The sequence below is a fragment of the Ptychodera flava genome, chromosome 9 (genome assembly GCF_041260155.1).
Source record: "Ptychodera flava strain L36383 chromosome 9, AS_Pfla_20210202, whole genome shotgun sequence".
Taxonomy (NCBI): domain Eukaryota; kingdom Metazoa; phylum Hemichordata; class Enteropneusta; family Ptychoderidae; genus Ptychodera; species Ptychodera flava.
Window position 1 is genome coordinate 47,151 of NC_091936.1, and position 21,159 is coordinate 68,309.

General features: G+C 37.4%; 1 protein-coding gene across 1 annotated transcript in view; it reads right to left on the bottom strand.

The window, feature by feature from the left end:
- Positions 1 to 21,159, bottom strand: part of LOC139141341 (large ribosomal subunit protein eL27) — a 39,915-nt gene that overhangs the window by 13,545 nt on the left and 5,211 nt on the right. Inside the window, exon 4 of the mRNA XM_070710977.1 lies at positions 5,329 to 5,439. Within this exon, the coding sequence (XP_070567078.1) occupies positions 5,329 to 5,439 (111 nt within the window). The remainder of the gene's footprint in view (positions 1 to 5,328; positions 5,440 to 21,159) is intronic.

Below are 21,159 nucleotides of genomic sequence, written 5' to 3' on the forward strand. Positions count from 1 at the left end.
AATCGATCGAGTCTACGTTGTTGGTAACACAATACAGTTAATGGTCACTACGTCGCATGTAATTTGGAAAGTGTTTACGGGTGACCATTTAGACTCAGTCGGGTTGCATTCTTGAGAGGTCCCGCTGGACTTTTTTTGTTGGCCCTTTGAAAACACTAATTTCGTAGTCAGAAGGTATTTTCTTTGAACATAAACTCATTGGGCTGCTCAACGATCATATACGGGACATGCATCACGGCATGGCAAACGTTCAGCGACACCTTGAAGCCCCCCAGGTTGTTGTTTTTTGTTAATAGAGCATGCGCATTACAGGAAACCCCCAAGTTCTACAGAAAAGACTGCCCAGCTCACTTCAGATACTGATTCCTACCGTAAGCATTTTGAATACATTTTACGCAAATAAAAACTCAGTTGCGTAAAATCGTACGTAAGTTTTGAAATTGTAACGGAAACGCTGTCTGTACATGGAAAAATTGTACCAAAATGGCCGCCATATGGCTATACTGGATCATATCGTAAAACAAATTGACGTGCATATGTATGATATAGATCAATGTCCTTGTGCCAACTTTGAATAAAATCGGTTGAGATGTGCCTGAGTTATGGCTCTGTACATGAAAAAATCATATCAAAATGGCCACACGGCGGCCATATTGGATTGTATCACAAAACAAATCAATGTGGATATGCATGACATAGGTCAATGTCCCTGTACCAACTTTGAATAAAATCGGTTGAGACATGCCTGAGTTATGGCTCTGTACATGGAAAAATTGTAACAAAATGGCCGCCATGCGGCCATATATCATGAAAAAAATTGACGTGCACATGTATGATATAGGTCAATGTCCTTGTACCTACTATGAATAAAATCAGTTGAGACATGCCTGAGTTATGGTTCCGTACATGAACAAGTCATCGTTGATGACACAGTCCCCGCGTATCCGTTTTGTTACAATCTTTTGTGTCTAGGTAGCTGTGGTCTAGGTCGCTGTGGAATGACATTGATGCAACAGGTGCATCAGGCCTGTGACTTGCATAATAAAGTAATCTGAGGAACGTTCAATAAATGACTCATCTCTGCCGGTAACGACCACTGAAGGAACTTTTGATTACATCACACATAATGATGCCCTCACACTGGCTCTAGTGTCATGACGGCACATACTATACACATGGTTTGGTGGAATTTTCGAAATGGTATGGGATCGGGTATGTTGTTGTAATCAGCCATCAGCCATTTCGGATCATATAATGAAACAAATTAATGTGCACAAGAATGCAGCCATAGTATTTTATCTTCGTATCACGTTTGAACAAAATCAGTCCATCGAGGGACAGTGACCTATGTTTATGTTTCAAAGACATCAAAAAATCACACCAAAATTGAAATCAAATGGCTGTCTATTGGCCATATGGATCATAGCACAAAATTAGTAGACATGCATATGTACGCCATAGTACTTTATCTTTGTACCAAGTCTCAACAACATTGGTTAAGGAATATTTGCATATGATTAACCCTCAAAGACATGAAAAAATCCAAAAATGGCCATCTGGCAGCAATATTGGAAAAAAAAGACAATCTGGCAGCCATATTGGAACATGTCACGAAGTACACTGACATGTATGCCATAGTACTTGATCTTTGTGCCAAGTTTGGACAAAATGGGTGTAATGACCTTTGAATTACGCTTCAAAGACATGCAAAATTCCAACAAAATGGCAGTTCTGCAGCCATAGTACGTGCTTTGCCTTTGTGCCAAGTTTGAACAAAATCAGTTCAAGGATGATTGAGTTACGGTTCAAAGACATGAAAAATCGCAAACAAAATGGCCGCCTTGCGGCCAAATTGGATCGTATCGCAAAATAATTTGACATGCACATGTAGGCCATAGTGTTATGCCTTTGTGCCAAATTTGAACAGAATCTGTTCAAGGATGTTTGAGTTATGGTTCAAAGACATGAAAAATCGCAAACAAAATGGCCGCCTCGCGACCATATTGGATCGTATCCCAAACTAATTTGACATTCACATGTAGGCCATAGTGTTATGCCTTTGTGCCAAGTTTGAACAGAATCTATGCAAGGATGTCTGAGTTATGGTCCAAAGACATGAAAAATAGTGACAATGTCACTGGTCGCTCCCATATAGTTATCAAAACAAGCTAAAATCAAGCTAAAAGATTTTTTTATCACAAATAGAAACAATTCCCCCAATAAAATAAAATTATACAAATTTCACCAGAATTTGATAAAATCTTACTGACGTCACCCATAAAAACCTCTACACTAAGTTTCAACTCAATCGGACGTGTGGTTTCAGAGTTTAAAAAAAGTTTTGATCAAAATGAAAAAAATAGCCAAAAAATGCAAATATGCAAATTTCACCACGATTTGCCCAGATTTGAGAAAGGTCACTCCTATGCACTTCCATACCAAGTTTCAAATCAATCAGACTTGTGGTTTCAGAGAAGAAGATTTTTTGACCAAAAATGGGAGAAAATTACAAAAAAATTCATGAAAATAGCAAGTCCAAGATACTGACCCAAGATGTGCACAATCATTTCAGGTCAGCCCAAAGTACTTACATGCTAATTTTTCATCTAATCTGCTCAGTGGCTATTGAGATTTCAATAAAATGTAAACTTGTAAACATATATACATATGGCTATGGGAGCTAACAAACGACCCAATGGTCGACAGAGCTCTGCTGTGTTATGAAGAGAGCAACGTTTTGTGACATATGTATTGATGAAGAAGGTTGAGATCTTTGATAGCTCATTTCAGGATGGCCTGACCTAAAATGGCAAAATTGCTGCAAAAATACAAAATTGATGATTTCATCATAATTATGTATAAAATGTATACCAAATATCAAAGCTATCACATGAGTAACTTTTGAGAAACAAATATTTTGACCAAAAACGGCAAAAACTGACCCAAAAATACAAAAATTGAAGATTTCATCAAATTTCACTATATCACACTAAGAGAACCCCCAGGAACCTGTATACCAAATATCAAAGACATCAGACAAGTAGTTTTTGAGAAACACATTTTTTGACCAAAAATGGCAAAAATTGCACCAAAAATACAAAATTGCAGATTTCACCATATATTCTGTATATCATATTTGATGTTTAAACTTAAACTAATTTCTGTCATATAATTACCTACCTGTTTGTACTTATAGGACTTCTTCTCTAACTGCTCTCTAACCGCAGATAAGATCTTTTAAATCTCGCCTAACACCCCCTTGGTCTATGCATAATTACCCACGATACACCAGTTTTAATCTGCAGCATATTGTGAACTCACTAGAACACTGCATGTATCAACCTTTCCTGAAGGTGAAAGCCACCCAGAAAATAGGGGTAATAACTCAAGGATTACCATGAGAAAATAATAACCAATGGAAATTACACTCACGGCAAATAAATACAAACAAACCGTGGGGAGGAAGGGCGGGAGCAAACAGGTAGGTAATTATATGACAGAAATTAGTTTAAGTTTAAACATCAATTCTGTCACCAATTACCTACCTGTTTGTACTTATCTGTAGGAACCTGTATACCAAATATCAAAGCTGTCAGACAAGCGGTTTTGATGAAATAAATTTTTGACCAAAAATGACAAAAAAATTCCTTAAAATTACAGATTTGCTTATTTCATCACAATTTGAACAAATCAAAATTGGGCTATCCCTAGGGACCTGTATACCAAATATCAAAGCTGTCTGACCAGCGGTTATGAAGAAGGAGATTTTTTACCAAAAACGCCTTCTTTGGCACTAATTTGCATATTTTTGGCAATGACAACTTCATTTGAACAAAATCTCATCTACAGCCCATCATCCATGTACACACCAAATATCAAGATGAAATGTGCAGCGGTTTTGGAGTTTTTGATGTTGACGGACAGACATACAGACATACAGACATACATACATACAGACATTTTCCTAGCCTATAAGAATAGCTTCCATTGCCATATATACATATGGCTATGGGAGCTAAAAATCGCAACAAAATGGCCGCCTCGCGCCCATACTGGATCGTATCGCAAAATTATTTGACATGGATATGAAAGCGACAGTGTTATTTCTTTGTGCCAAGTTTGAACAGAATCTGCTCAAGGATGTCTGAGTTATGGTCCAAAGACATGAAAAATCGCAACAAAATGGCCGCCTCGCGGCAAAATTCGATTGTATCACAAAATAAATCGACGTGCATCTGTAGGTTATAGTGCTATGCCTTTGTGCCAAGTTTGAACGAAATTTGTTCAGCAGCGTCTGAGAAAGTGTTGATGACGGACGGATGGACGAATGGACGGACGGACGGACGGACACACAGACAGGACCCAATCTATAAGTCCCCGCTGAACTTCGTCCGTGGGGACTAAAAAATCGTAACAAAATGGCCGCATGGCGACCATATTGGATTGTATCACAAAACAAATCGACGTGCATATGTATGACATATGAAGTAATCCTTGTACCAAGTTTGAATGAAATCGTTCCAGGCATCTCTGAGATATCGGCGTGAACGGACGGACGGACGCACGCACGCACGCACACACGGACGCGACCAAACCTATAAGTCCGACTAAAAAAAAACACAATGACAGAAAGATGCCCTGAATAAAAGTCTTCGAAGATGCAGGTTTATGATCAAGATTTGTTCACCATAAAACGCAAAGACAATTTATTACTCTGTAACTGTTTCACTATCAGTATCAAGGTAGCAATCTTACACGGTACATTTTAGTTTTATCATAGAACAATTGGGTTTGTGGTATTATTTCTGTTTCACAGTCTGTGTTAACGAGCAAATTCATACATACATACAAATTGGACGCAAATGAACAGATAACTTCACATTGGTATACCAAATGTGAGCTAATAACTGTACAAAGTTCACCTAGGGTACTTGCACACAAATTTTCAAAGCAATCAAAAGAGTAGTTCTTGAGTTATGAATTCTTGACCATTTTCATATTTTTAAGCTCATTTGCATAATTTTGGCAATGCAAACTCTATTTGAACGAAGTCCCATCTGTAGCCACAGATGCATCCACAAACCAAATACCAAGCTAAAACGTGCAGCGGTTTGCATATTTTTGATGATGACGGACATACTTTACTTACACACATACACACAAACATACAGACGCCACTGACTTCGGTTTATAAGATAACCTCTCATTGGTATACCAAATATGAGCTAAAAATTAACTCTTCCCTTAGCCAATGGAAGCTAACAATGACATATCACCAAAGATGCTGCTGCTTATCACTCAGCATATTGAGATTTTAAATTTTGTTACCTTTCTTCAAATTTGGCTTTTGCTTCTCTCCTTGCTTTCCGTTTTCTTGTTGGGTCTCTGAAAGCATCTTTGTTGACAACTGCTTTGTCAATATTAACATCAATGGAGTAACTGCAACAGAATTGTTCGAAAATAAGTTTCCAAAGTAAGTTTTTCCAAACCTGAAGCATATTTGCATAACTTCCCATTAATTAGCACAAAAATATATAGGTTCATCATATGTATTGATAGAATACCAAAGTCTGTAAAGTCACAGGTTTTTTTATTTATTGTCCCGAATGTGGTCAAAATCATTTTGAAATAGTATAACATTTCAGGGTCATAAGAACAAGGTAGTTTCCTGGCAATGTAACATGATAATGGATTAGTATTTATTTATGCAAATTATCTTGATGAGCATTGTTTTAATATTACAAGTCATCGTTGATGACACAGTCCCCGCTGAATTATGGTGTTTGAATTACAGTGATTGAATTACATGCTTTGTAGCTTCAGTACAGGAGAGAGGGTTGAATTTGTTAAATGTTGGTAAATCACATGATAGTAGTCCATGGGGGGGTCAAGTGTACTTGGAAGAATAAATGTTGGTGTTTTTCATGGCAAGATCAAAAGTTACATTTATAAACTGCAGCAGCCATATTGGATTGTATTGCACCATTAATTGACATGTACATGCAGACTATACAATGACAGTGTGCCAAGTTTGAACGAAATCTGTTCAGCAGTGTTGGCGCTAGGAATTTTTTAATTGTAGCCACAGTCTGTTAGTGTAGCTAAAATGATCATAATTTTTTTAGCCACAAGCAATTTTTATTAGCCACACCCAACAAATCAATTTCATATACAAATTGCACAAACCCTATTTTCAATAACGTTTGTACTTTATTATTCCAAATGTTGGGCCAGGGCCGGGCCAGGGCTGTTGTACATACACTTTACAGTTATGCTCAACGGAAAGTAGACGATGAGATTAAATGATACCTTACTCAATTACTAATTTACATCAGACACTTTATTCTAAAACTACACTAGTACCTCACAATATTGCTTGCGAGCGGCAAGTTCTCAAAGACAAGAATAACAAATACCAGACCTAAATGATTCCTTAACATAACAGTCGCTGGCCTGCTTCTCTGCCGACATGAGTGCCTTATCTCTTTCCACTGGTTTATTGCCGTTATCTTATACCACGATACTAATTACACAGCGACAAAAAGACAACTGTAGTTCTTGCTGGAATGAACGTCATCGCCGGGGTAGACCGGCCGACATTGTTGAGACACTGCTCAGTAAGTGTCAAGTAGATTGGATTTTTCAATCTTTAAAATCATGACTTCTGCTTTTGCCAATTTTCATTTTCTTTGACACTAAAATGCCTTAAAACAGATTACCCCTAATTCTTTGTATGAAAATGCCTCGACCTAACCCCCCTAATTCTTTGTAAAACAGGTCCACACTTACAATTGATAACAATGGGTATTTTGCCAAACCATGGTGGTGAAAATGTTACAACAACTGCCACTCTGTAATTTGTGCTAGAGTGAAGATAAGTGTGGACAAAAACATTTGGATAAAACTGACTTAATTTGGCAATGTTATCACGCATGGGGGTCTCTAGCTATGTACCATATCGCCAACTTTACAATTACCTAAGCTACTGATGATTAATGTGTCCACTGTTCTGTGTATCTCTTCTAGCAGTCAAACAGTGGTGCAACTATTCTCATGCATACTCTTCCAAGTACATTTGATTGGGATGTTTAACGTTTTGTGTTTATTATATCCAATCAAATGAGACTTTGTCTATCTGTTATTCAATGGCTCAAAATTGATGAGGGTCAATTACAGATTTGTATAATCCTCTACAAGATTTACTCGCCAAACCAGAGAAACCATATAATTATTGTCTGTCTCAAGATATCTTTGCAAGAGCTTTTCAGACAAAACGTTTGATTCATGAATGATGAAGATGTTTCATTATTTGCCTTTTATATATCTCTTTGAGAGGCATATATGTTACTTCATGCTTCAGCCAACTTACAGTTGTCTTTTTGTCGCTGTGTAATTAGTATCGTGGTATAAGATTACGGCAATAAACCAGTGGAAAGAGATAAGGCACTCATGTCGGCAGAGAAGCAGGCAAGCGACTGTTATGTTAAGGAATCATTTAGGTCTGGTATTTGTTATTCTTGTCTTTGAGAACTTGCCGCTCGCAAGCAATATTGTGAGGTACTAGTGTAGTTTTAGAAATAAAGTGTCTGATGTAAATTAGTAATTGAGTAAGGTATCATTTAATCTCATCGTCTACTTTCCGTTGAGCATAACTGTAATTCCTTGACAGATAAACTGCTGAGCACATTTTCTGCCAATTTTATAGCTGCAGATAATAATGACCAGGAGCACGGTAAAACTCCAGGTCCTTCGTGAAAGGTGTCTGTCCTTCAATTAAAAAAATATTTATTAAACAAAATTTGGTCTTAACTCCGTTCAGATCTATATTTCATGAATGCTGGTGAATAAATTGACCCCTCTCTTTATAGACAGGGACAATTAAACTGTTAATTTTTAACCTTTACTATGACACAAACAACAAATAGAGTTCTTGGAAAAAAACTTGGACAACATGTTATGAAAAAATCATCAAAGTCTAATCATTGCCCATAATAGCGCTGATCGCAAATGACGTCACTGTTCTCTCTCATTAATATGCATAAATAAACATTTGTCCGCATTTTCCTCATAAACAACGAAAATAAAACCTGCGAGTGTTAGAAAGTCTATTAAGCGTCACACTTATTCGTATGAATTGATGACTGAGACTACAAGCTGCAACAACAGCCGCGCATACAACGACAAAATCTGTCCGAATTTCAGCATATTTGTCCGAATGTCGCGCGCGTGCAGCTATATTTAGTAACAAACCCGAAATCGCGATCAACGCTATTGTTCCTCTTTTTATTCTTTACATGATTTAAAAATAGCGTCAATGACACTGTAGCTCCCATCCTGGACAATTTAGTGTTTGTTCTCTGGTCAGATATTTGAACATGTGTGAAAGGGATTAAGTGCATGAAGTGAAAATACTTAAATGAAATGTACTGGAGACAGTGAAATATGTTTAATGTAATTATTCAGAATATAAAATGGAAAAAATACAGAATTAGATATATCGAATACTGTGATACAACCATTAACTCAACAAGTCATTTACAATGACATAGTCCCCACTTGTAATAGGAGTATTAGTCTTGATGGGGCAGGAAAATGTGGTCATTAAGAAGTATCACTGGAGTGTATATGTTGAGATCTATGGGCACATAGGTCTATGTCGTTGTTCCCAATTTGAAACACATGAGGCATGTCTAAGTTATGGTTCTAAATCGGGAAAAAAGATCAGACCTCTAGCAGTATTGGCCAGCCAAGAAATACATGTGCGCATTATAAATGAGGTACAAGATGTGACATCTTAAGGTCTAATATCATATCAAAATTGGAGGGTATAGAACTTGTGGTTACTGAAATATGCATATATATGTATAATCAAGGTCAAAGGTCATCGAAGTCACATGACATTTTGAAAAAAAAAATTATATTGCTAATTAATCCCTATCTATGCCAAAAAATCAGATCTCTAGCTCTATTCGCTTGCCCAGAAATAGATGTGTACATAATTAATGAGGTAAAGCGTGTGTTGTCATAAGGCCTCCGATCCTACTAAATACAAAGGACATAGCACTTGTGGTTACTTATTTATTGACATAAACATATATTTTAGGTAAAAGGTCATCGAGGTCACATGACATTTGGTCAAAAAATTTCTCTCCTATAGTTATCCCTATATACCAAAAATCAGACATCCAGCTCTATTGGCTCGCTCAGAATGAGATATGCGCATAATTATTGAGGTACAGTATGTGGCGTCATAAGGTGTCCAATCATACCAAACATGAAGGGTGTAGCACTTGCAGGCCTCGAAGTTTATTTTTTTGCTTACCTGCCAACTGGGCAGGTACTCTGAAAATTTACCAGCCCAACAAATTTTTTACCTGCCCAAGCCAATTTCACAAGTCTTTTACGTGTGCTACTATGTCAGAGCCTGTCTTCTGTATCACGTCGTACCTACAAAGAAAGCTGATGACTTGTTTGTTGGCCAGTACTGGGACCGGGAAACTCCTACAGTATTTATAGCAATACATGACTGCCTGCTCGTCTTTCTCATCTCGCTTTAGCCATTTGAACCATTCATCCCTGTATTTTCGCTCATACTCCTTCCTATACGAAGTCGAATTGTGCACTGCCATTGCTCTTCACGGACTTTTCACTTTCTGTTGACGTGCTCGCTACAGACGTCGATTCACCACATGGCTCCACATTTGTTGTATCACTGTCATAGCCTCTGTCGGCCGTTGCTGTACTGTCTCCTTCTTTGTCATCGCCTTTTCTTTTCTCACTTTGATTTTCTTGCGCAGTACAAACTACCTTCGAACATTTTGTAAAGCCAAAGTTTGAAAGACTCATGTTTATTCTATGAGGTGAAGCGAGGCACGTACGTACGGAGGAATGAAAAAGTCACATGTCGCAGTGACGATGTATGCAAATTTATCATGTTTATGGTAGCTCAATATTTAGACCACGTACACTGCTGTGTATCACTGTATGCTGTGTACGTGTGTGGGAGAGGTCAGGTCGCAACACCAAATATGTACTGCCCTCAATGCGGAAGTCGCTTGATGATAACGCGATCGCGTCAAACATCCTTCTACTTTGAAACGGTCCGTGCTTTGAACTTAGGGCAAGGGCATTTTTAATTGTTTTATTTCCTGAATGTGGACATTTCTATCAGCGGAAACATGAATTTCATGAAATAAGCAGTATTAGTCTGACAAATTCACCGGCCCAGCTGGGCCGATGACAATAAAATATACCTGCCCAGCGCAATTTTTACCGGCCCTGGGCCGCTGGGCCGGCGTAAACTTCGAGGCCTGACTTGTGGTTACTGAGTTATGGACAAATACGTATATTTGAGGTCAAAGGTCACCGACGTCACGTGACATTTTGTCAAAAAAATTGTATTGCTAAGTTATCCCTATATACCAAAAATCAGACCTCTAGCTCTATTGGCTCGCTCAAAATTAGATATGCACATAATTAATGAGGTACAATATGTGGCATCATGAGGTGTCCCATCATACCATACATGAAGGCTGTAGCACTTGTGGTTACTGAGTTATGGACAAATATGTATATTTGAGGTCAAAGGTCACCGAGGTCACGTGACATTTTGTCAAAAAAATTGTATTGCTAAGTTATCCCTATATACCAAAAATCAGACCTCTAGCTCTATTGGCTCGCTCAAAATTAGATATGCGCATAATTAATGAGGTACAATATGTGGCATCATAAGGTGTCCCATCATACCATACATGAAGGCTGTAGCACTTGTGGTTACTGAGTTATGGACAAATATGTATATTTGAGGTCAAAGGTCATCGAGGTCACGTGACATTTTGTCAAAAAAATTGTATTGCTAAGTTATCCCTATATACCAAAAATCAGACCTCTAGCTCTATTGGCTCGCTCAAAATTAGATATGCGCATAAGTAATGAGGTACAATATGTGGCGTCATAAGGTGTCCCCATCATACCATACATGAAGGCTGTAGCACTTGTGGTTACCGAGTTATGGACAAATATGTATATTTGAGGTCAAAGGTCACCGACGTCACGTGACATTTTGTCAAACAAATCGTTTTGCTAAGTTATCCCTATATACCAAAAATCAGACCTCTAGCTCTATTGGCTCGCTCAAAATTAGATATGCGCATAATTAATGAGGTACAATATGTGGCGTCATAAGGTGTCCCATCATACCATACATGAAGGCTGTAGCACTTGTGGTTACCAGGGCTCGACGCAAGGTCAAATCATCCACTAGCCCGAAGGACTAGTAGCAGTTCATTTTTAGTAGTCCTAAATGAAATCTACTAGTCCTGCTAAAGCAAAGCCAAATGTTGCTCTCATGTTGTAAAGAGGTGTATATGACCATTCTCATATTTTTTGTCGCAAAGGTTTTTAAACCCAATAACTAACTTTCATGCAAGACTAGCACATTTGCTTACTGCAAAATGTTAACTTTGAATCATATATAAACCACAAAAATAACCTGAATGAAATGTCCTGTGTAGGAGGAGAGGTCATGAAAATAGCCTATTACCATCAAGAATAAAATCAGACGTAGGAATGAATTTGTTGGAAAATTCTTCATAGCTCAGGTAGTGCACCATTAATTTGCAAAGAACATGTTTGTTCATAATGGGGACAGACTTGTTTCTCCAGAACTGAAATTCATACAGCCATTCACAAATGTTCCTGTGGAGTGCCATCATATTTTTGACATATATCACATTTTAAAATTGACCAGCTTGTGGGGAGGACCTCTCATTTGTAATAATGGTTTGTGAAAAATTTTGTTTTTAATAGTAAAAATTTTGCATTTTACCATTTCATGTGCTTGTGTCTTTTATGAGTTTTTGCCAGTTACTGGTAACAAAATGTGATTAGCACAAAAATAACCAATGACTCCCAGAAGTGATTGGATACAACAGTCTGATACACCCATTTCATACGTTGTTTTTTCACTACTGTTTTGGGGTTCACTTCACTATTATTGCCCCAATAATTTACACTTTTCCACTAAAATGGCAAAACAATAAGTTGCTAGCACCAAGTTAGTATCTGTGAGGAATTTCACACCTGTACAAGCAGTAGCAACTTGCCATAGCACTGTTTTGGCAAGCTAGATGGCTCTTTTTAAGATCAGCTTCAATCAAGCTAGGGGGTCTTGACTATATATGGAGGTCAGCATGTGGAGGCATTCTAAAGCAGGGTCAAGCTGGCTACGAACTATCGGAGGTGTTGTTTGGGAATGCCCCTGAAGAAATCTTGAGAAAAATCTTCTTTGAAAGGCAAGGATACAGTGTTTGAACGAAATGGTGGGGTTGCTCATGTTTTAGGCGAAGTGATGAGCTTCAAGCAAACCAAAATACACGACGTGCAGACAATTCCGTTTGATGCTGTAACCTCCACAAATGTAATAATCTCCACAAATGTAATATCAACCACAATTGTAATAAAATCAACCACAAATGTAATAAAATACCGTCAATGACGCTGTACCTTCTCTAATGTGTGGCCAGGTCAGGTAATTGGTTGTTGGCATGGAGTTGTTGGTAAATACAGTAGTTGATGATGTAGGGGCATGAGGTGGGATATGGACCCAAAGAACCCAAAAGATGATTAAATACATCAATCAAAAAAATTCTAAGCTACAGTATAAACTGCCTAAAGATAGTTCAATGTGGAAAAAAGTTAAACAATTCAGAAATAAGAATTAACAGTCCAAAATAGTAATGACGCACTTCCTTACTGACCTGAGTGCATGTGAAATACACAACCTGGCATCTGTAAATTAAATGTATACAAAGTGATCATTTCCAGTCACTTTTAACTGTTTTTAATGGATTTTCCAAAGAGTCCTGTGGAAATGATGAAAAACGCCTATCTGGTCTTGTGTTTGTATAACCTCATGGCTGAATTGTCATAGTATTGAAAAAAATTGAAAGTGAAGAAATTACTGTTTTAATAGGCATATTTTCCTTGAAATACATGACCGTGTAAAGAATATATGCTAAAAGTGTTTAAGAGTAAATTTCTTTTCAAAAAATAATTTAATTTGTGACCAAAGGATTTTTATTCTTTGAGTTTACAAAGTCAAACATTGCAATTTGTTCAATCATCTTGTGCAGTGCAAAATTTATAAAATGACTGAAAAACAAAAAAAAATGGCAGAATTGCAGTCTTTGTGATGTAAAATTATGGGTTGACATCACGATAACTGTTAATCTGTTTGAAGTACTAATATACTATAATTTAAAAAAGAAAAATTCATGCAGAAACGGTAAAATATATTTTCAGCAATGTAGTGTTCATTTTGACTTTACATCAAAATATGCCTTTGCTGGATACCAAATATATAGGGTGAAATATCAGCCATGTTCAGCAAAATCCACACAACAGCATTGATCCTTTTCTAATTTGATTTGATTTGCTTATGTTATCCTTGTATGACAGTCAGTACAATATGGAACTTGAACACAACACAGTGAATAAGTATGCTGTAAATGAAATGGTGTGGCTGCATCCACATGCAGCAATAGGAGTGCCTTTGTCTCTCACCCCTCATTTCCAACCTGTCCCATCCCTAATAAATAGTTAGGTCTTATATTTATAATGTTAATAATTTCTGTATTTGTTAAAATGTGCGTATCTCAAAAACTTTTGATCATAAACATTTTCATTGTTTTTTATAGCTGACCAATCAGTTAACCTGTTTATTTTGAATATTTGCACATTTTTCCTCAGTATTTGACATTTTCTGAATACCTTCTTATTCAGTTTGTCATTTTCTAAAAGTTTAAATGCTCCATTGTGTGGTCAAGCTTTCCACAAGCATCAAATGTGGTACTTCATATAGGAGGGTCTGCCTCTAGAGGGCGGGCATCATGAACACTCCTGTGTTTGTTGGTTAATTCCTCCACGTAAACTTCTGATTGTACTGTAAACATATAACATGGCCGACGTCCGATTTTCCTGTCTAAAACTTTCACTCATTTTCGTTCATATGACTCTGAAACTCCAGGAAACGATTGGGAAGAAAGGGTTATCTTGAAATATTGAGGTACTCGCCGATATTTTGCAAAATTAAATGAGAAAAAATGCAAGGAAAATGCCGACAGGCTTACACAATGACAGTTTTCAGACTCGGAGGCATTTGATCATCTGCAGATTATGCAACAGGCCCAGATCACGTGAGGCCATGAGGGGATATCCACGCAACTCAGTACCAAACACTAGCGCTCACAGAGTGAGCAAACACAAAGTGAGTACCCCTAACGTCAGCTCAGTAGTCTGTAATAGATTGTAGTCAACTAAGAAACCTTGGAGAAAGGCTTAACACTGTGGCTATGCCGCTAAGTCCCTTTTGATTTTTGTCATAGCTCAAAATCGTTCTCCCACACCTCAACCTGAGCCATGAACACCCCCACCAGTTTATGATATGACCCATAACAATGGCATGACGTCAACGGATCTTGACAGATGGAAGTCTTGACAGACGGAAGTTCTTGACAGCAGCATATTGGTTTTCAACTCTAATACCTTCTCTGTCTATAAATAGACACGAGAAGGTAAAAATAGTCAACCATTAATGTAACAACCCGCAACCACAAATGTAATAAACAACTTAACCATAAATGTAATAAAACTCAACCATAAATGTAATAAACTTGAACTTGCATATGTGATCATTTGTTTATCAATGCCCTGAGTAAATAATAACTTTAATAAGACTAGTGTAATGTTATTGCATACTTTCCTGAAACTAGGTTTCCTTTCCGAAACACAGAATAGAATACTTTGAGAACGCTATCAGAAAACGGCGAGGTACTGATCAAACCGTTAGATAATGGAAGTGGAACAGCAGTTCTAGACACTGATAATTACATAATAAGGAAGCGTCAAAATAACTCATCAACCAGTGATACCACACAAAGTTTATGACAGATGACTCAGAACAAATAACAGAGAAATATAAAACCTTATAACAGAAACTTACGACACAAAACATGTTGACGAGAACATATATTTCAATCTAGTAAAAAACAATACGAACACAACCTTGAACACAGTAGAACAAAATTAGACATCCTGGCATCCCTAGTGAAGGAACAAACTTCAAGTGGGACAACATAGGAATACAGAAAATCTATCGATTATTCCACACAATTTATCCACTGAAGACGAATTTGAGGCGATTGATTAAGAAAGTACGGCAATTTTCGAAAAAAAACGGCGTTAAAGGATCGTAGTGTTATACAGTCTTCCCCACTCTGGAGTAGAGACTGCACTGACGTTCAGATTACAGCTGTGTCTAGCCATGGCCAATCAGTTCTGTACACAAAACAGGGAAACGTAAAATACACTTTCAAATATGCAAAACACACTAAACGCAAACAAGTAAGAAATGGATAATGTGTGGAGTTGCTTTCCTTATTACATAGATCAATATTTAAGGGCTAATTTCTCAATTGCGACGACAAAATAGATTTATTACATTTATGGTTGACAAGCATTACATTTATGGGTGATTTTTTTATTACATTTATGGTTACCATTTATTACATTTGTGGTTGGTGTTTTTATTACATTTATGGTTGATTTTTGTTACATTTATGGGCGATATTACATTTATGGGTGCATTTTATTACAATTGTGGTTGATATTACATTTGTGGAGATTATTACATTTGTGGAGGTTACAGATGCTCAGCATTGAGCCATGTTTCCCGGGGCCATGTTACTATGGCGTGTACAGTACAATTTGATCCTCCGTAGCAGGTAAACTGTTTCATTTTAAGTTGGTGATCAATAAAGTTTGCTTCACTGTTTCACTGTCCAATTTGTTTGGGTAAAAGTTAGTTTATTTTTATATAAAATGATCTAGGCTTGGTTCATTCTTATCAAATGAGTGGCCCGGCGTTCCATTAGTTTTGTAGCGATAAACTTTCCTGGACAACTACGGAACTTGAAAATTGCACTAGTCCGCAGGACTACCTCCGAAGACATTTTTACTAGTCCTCTTGAAAATTTACTAGCCTCGGGCTAGTGGGCTAGCGCTTATGTCGAGCCCTGGGTTACTGAGTTATGGACAAATATGTATGTTTGAGGTCAAAGGTCACCGAGGTCACGTGACATTTTGTCAAAAAAAATTGTTTTGCTAAGTTATCCCTATATACCAAAAATCAGACCTCTAGCTCTATTGGCTCGCTCAAAATTAGATATGTGCATAATTAATGAGGTACAATATGTGGCGTCATAAGCTGTCCCATCATACCATATATGAAGGGTGGTAGCACTTGTGGTTACTGAGTTATGGACAAATATGTATATTTGAGATCAAAGGTCATCAAGGTCACATGACATTTTGTCAAAATATCCGAGATATCTGCGTGAACGGATGGACTCACGGATGGACGAACAGACGGACATGACCCAATCTATAAGCTCACTGGACTCATCCTTGGGGACTAAAAATTGTGTCACTGCATCCTTTTTGCAATATGAATACGATGAGAAACTAAATTTTATTTTTTGTGGCCTTATACATGGGAGTCTATGGAGATCTGCCTTATACATGGGAGTCTATGGACGTGTAAACTAAAAATATGCAAATTTCACCACGATTTGCCCAAATTTGGGAAAGGTCACTCCTATGCACTTCCATACCAAGTTTCAAATCAATCAGACTTGTGGTTTCAGAGCAGGAGATTTTTTGACCAAAAATGGGAGAAAATTACAAAAAAATTCATGAAAAATAGCAAGTCCAAGATACTGACCCAAGATGCGCACAATCATTTCATGTCAGCCCAAAGTACTTACATGCTAATTTTTCATGTAATCTGCTGAGTGGTTATTGAGTTTTTTCAATTTTGACTGTTTTTACATTTTTTCACTTAATTTGCATATTTTTGGCAATGACAACTTCATTTGAACAAAATCTCATCTACAGCCCATCATCCATGTACACACCAAATATCAAGATGAAATGTACAGCGGTTTTGGAGTTTTTGATGTTGACGGACAGACATACAGACATACAGACATTTTCCTAGCCTATAAGAATAGCTTCCATTGCCATATATACATATGGCTATGGGAGCTAAAAACTGCTTTATACCGTTATCTGGTGATCTGGATAAAATTACAGTGATTGCCTGACTATGCAAAGCATTGTCCATAAAGTATCAAAGAAAACTATTGGTATTAAAAACTCAGTGAAAAATCAAAAGAGCAGTTTGTCAATACGAGAAATCTATGATCAACCAACTCATCTGTAGTCTCACATTTTATACTTCCATGCATAGACAAAAACCTTGCTGAAATTTGTTCGACCATGGTCTAGACCGTGGTTCATCTGTCTTTGTTCTCTTCTCAGTGGTTTCCTTATTTCCTTTTTTTTCCGTAAGCTTTTTTAAACCTAGCTTCTTTCCCAGCTGAGAACAATCAATAAACTATTTGTAGTTGGCATCATTTTAGTCTGTCAGTTGCATGGTCAGGAACTCTGCCATTGATCATCGGTTGACGTACGACAAAGCAATGAATTATTTTGTTCAAAGGCTAGATATTTAATATTTCGATAGTCTGACCGATCTAAGGGTTAATTTGATACGTTAAAAGTGACAGAACCGGCGTGATTAACGATGGTGCATGCTGTTTGGAATATGTTGTGGCTGCTATGCTGGCCGGCGTGAACTCAAACTACCCTTCATGCTTGCATCCTGACGCAACGTACGTGGTCAAATGTTTCGTACAATGCTTGCAGCATTTGTGCTGGAAAATTTGGATTGCGGAAAATAACGTAGACTTATTTGTAAAAACGACATGTTGGTCAAATAGTAGGCTACATAAATAATCCAGTACATATTTTGGATCCATCACAAGGAACACCCGCATGTTGAAATCCTTGGTCCTTCGGGAGAACCGTCGGTCTGGGATCGCGCAGGACTGACGTGACTTTCAAAGTAGTCTAGGGTCAACATGGCACCCGGTCACGAGCTTTCGCCACGTATGGCGAAGGCGTAGCAATTTTTTTTTGCCACATCGGACATTTATTCGCAATTTGCGACTGTGGCGAACGTTAGTGTGAACCCTGGTTCAGGGATAGTTGAGTTATGGTTCAAAAACATGAAAAAATACCGTCAATGACGACGCTGTAGCTTCTCTAATTAGGTATACCAAGTGAAAATTTTAAAATCACTAAATTGTTTTTTTAATGCATTTTCCAAAGAGTGATTGGGAAATGACGAAAAATGCTTTTTATCTGGTCAAAATCGGTTCAGTCATTCAAAAGTTATGAAGATTTTTGTGTATGTAAAACCTCGCGGTCGAAGGTCAAGTATTGGAAAAAAATTAAAATTGATGAAATTATAGATTTTAATAGGCTTGTTTTCAAAATACATGACGTAACTTCTTTTTACAAAATAATTTAATCTTTGACCAAAGGAAAATTACTCTATGATGTAAACACATCCAAATATGGCAGTTTGTCCAATTCTGCATCGCGGAAAATTTATGAAATGACTGAAAAATACACATTTTGGCAGATTTACAGTCATTCTGATGCAAAATTATTTGTGAAGTTACAAAGCATTGTTAATCTATATGCAGTGCTGCTGTAGTGTAATTAAAAAAAAAATAGTGTCAATGACACTGTGCTCCGGTTCTACAGAGATACTACGTGTGCTCCCGTTCTACAGAGATACTAAGTACTAGTACATACATGACATTGCATTCTTACAGGTTGATTACTATTAGAAAAGTCAAAATTAATCTTTTACCCCTGCAATATGAAATGCTCCATCTCATAATGACTTTAACACAGCTGACAGAAAACAACCCTAGGATCAAGACTATAATCTTTTACAGCAATTCAACAAATACTTTGGGAGAAAATGATTTTTGACAAAAATGGGAAAATTGCCCCAAAAATACAAATATGGAAATTTCACCACAATTTGAACAAATCTGACAAAGGCCAACCCTAGGATCATACATACAAGTTTTCAAGGCAACACAGGCGGCCTAGTCACTATTAATAAGCTTATTTTTGAGTTTTCCTCACTGTTTTCTCTATCAATTCCTCTCCTTTTCTTTGTACAGTCCCTCTATGGATAGAGGGACTGTCTTCATGCTCTGACTGATCAGAGTAAATAAAATAAATGGTTATAACCTAACCTAGCCGCTTGACTCTTTATTCATTTTACACCCCATTACAAGGACGCTTATCTCTCATATACATATCTTGTAATTAATTAGTCAACACACGTAATTATGCTAATCCATGGATTTATCAGGGATTTTATGGGTTTGTCAACATCGCGAAAGACAGGAAAGGTTACTTAAACGGGAAGGTAAGAAGCTCTCCTGAAATGTGTCCAGAAATTACCGAATTGCGGCCAATCATGACCTTTTATCCAAAATTTACTGCACCCAATGTATTTCGATGGCCGAGGAGAGCCAGCTAGCTTCTCTAATTCCAATCGTTTAAATGGTCGCGAACAGTGCAAACCCTGCCAGTGCCTTGCGTGCAGTTCATGGTCCGTAAAGCAGGAAGTCGGAACTTGAAACCTTTGACCTTTACGTTGTTTATATGTGGGCAAACTTGTAAACATATTTCCCAGGGATAGCAGGGCTCGAAATACTTTTTTTCAACCACCTGTCCACTGGACAAGTCAAAATAAAAATACCGTCAAGGACACTATGTGCTCACATTCGGTTTGAATTGGTCCATTCGAGAAATATTTAAACCAGGAAAAGCAAGAATGACAAAAGCAAATAAGGTCTCCAACTTAGGTACTGGAGGTCATCTTTAGGAACATGCATATCAACTTCTATAGCAATGGGAGAAGCAGATCCTAAATACATAAGCAAATGTCAACAACAAAAAACAGAGAAGGCTTGATAAAAAGAAAAGGTGGGAGTGGGCAAAAAATGCACAAGGGATCTGGTAAAAAAGTAATGCTACATCATTGATCTTCTAAACCCTATCCCCTCCTGCATATCAAATGTTCCACCCCTTGGTATTACATAAGACCAAATGACAGGAAGTACATTTACAACCTTGAAGATTTTTAATTAATGCCATGAGTGTTATCATTCTAATGTAAACAGCACTTAAGTTAGTTACAGATAGTGAAATGCCTTCCACTGTGGGTGGTGATTACAACATCTGGAATTATCCTGGATCCAAATTTCTCAGGCCAAAAAAACAAATGTGCTGTTCCGATAACCCGACCTACCCCAATTTTATCCCACCGACCCTAGACTTTTTAGAGCTTCATAAACCCGGAAGTAAAAATAATGATATGAAAACGTGAAACGCATGAAATTAATTTGTACAAGCATGACTGAGGTCATCCTGAGGAACATGAATATTAACTTTCAAAGCAATCAGACTAGCGATTTCAGACAACAAGATTGTTTGACTAAAAACAGAAAAAAATACCCTAAAAATACAAACATGCAAATTTCACCCCAATTTCTGCACACATAATTTAGAATACCTGAAGGAATCTGCATACTAAGTTTTAACCAAATCTGACCAATGCTTAGTGAGTTTTAGCCATTTGCAAGATTTTTCCTTTTTTTCCCCTCATTTGCCTATTTTTGGCACTGACATGTTCATTTGAACAAATTCACATCTCCACCCCTAGGAGCACTTGTACACCAAATACTAAGACAGCAGCCGTTGCGGTTTAGGAGTTTTTGATCTGGACGGACTAACAAACATACATACATACATACACACAGACGCCATTTTGCCACCTTATAAGAATTCCTCCCATTTGCATATATACATATGCATATATGGGAGCTAAAAATTCACTACAATTTTTACAAACTTGACTGAGGTCATCCCGAGAAACATGGATACCAATTTTTAAAGCAATTGGACAAGTAGACTGAAAGATTCAGTCGAGTGCGGGCGCTCCGGCGCACTGCGACCTACGACCCTTTACCACGACTGAAGGCACACTGTTGAAATCCTGTTCTCCAACAAAATTTTGTTGGAACCAATCGTATTACAGAAACGAGTTAATTGACAGTATGTAGCGTAAAAAGACCGCCCACACGCTCACTCAGTGCGTGATCGTGATTAGCATATTCAAAACTGTCGCCAGGCTTTTGTCCCGCCTATTAGCTTATATCATGTCTC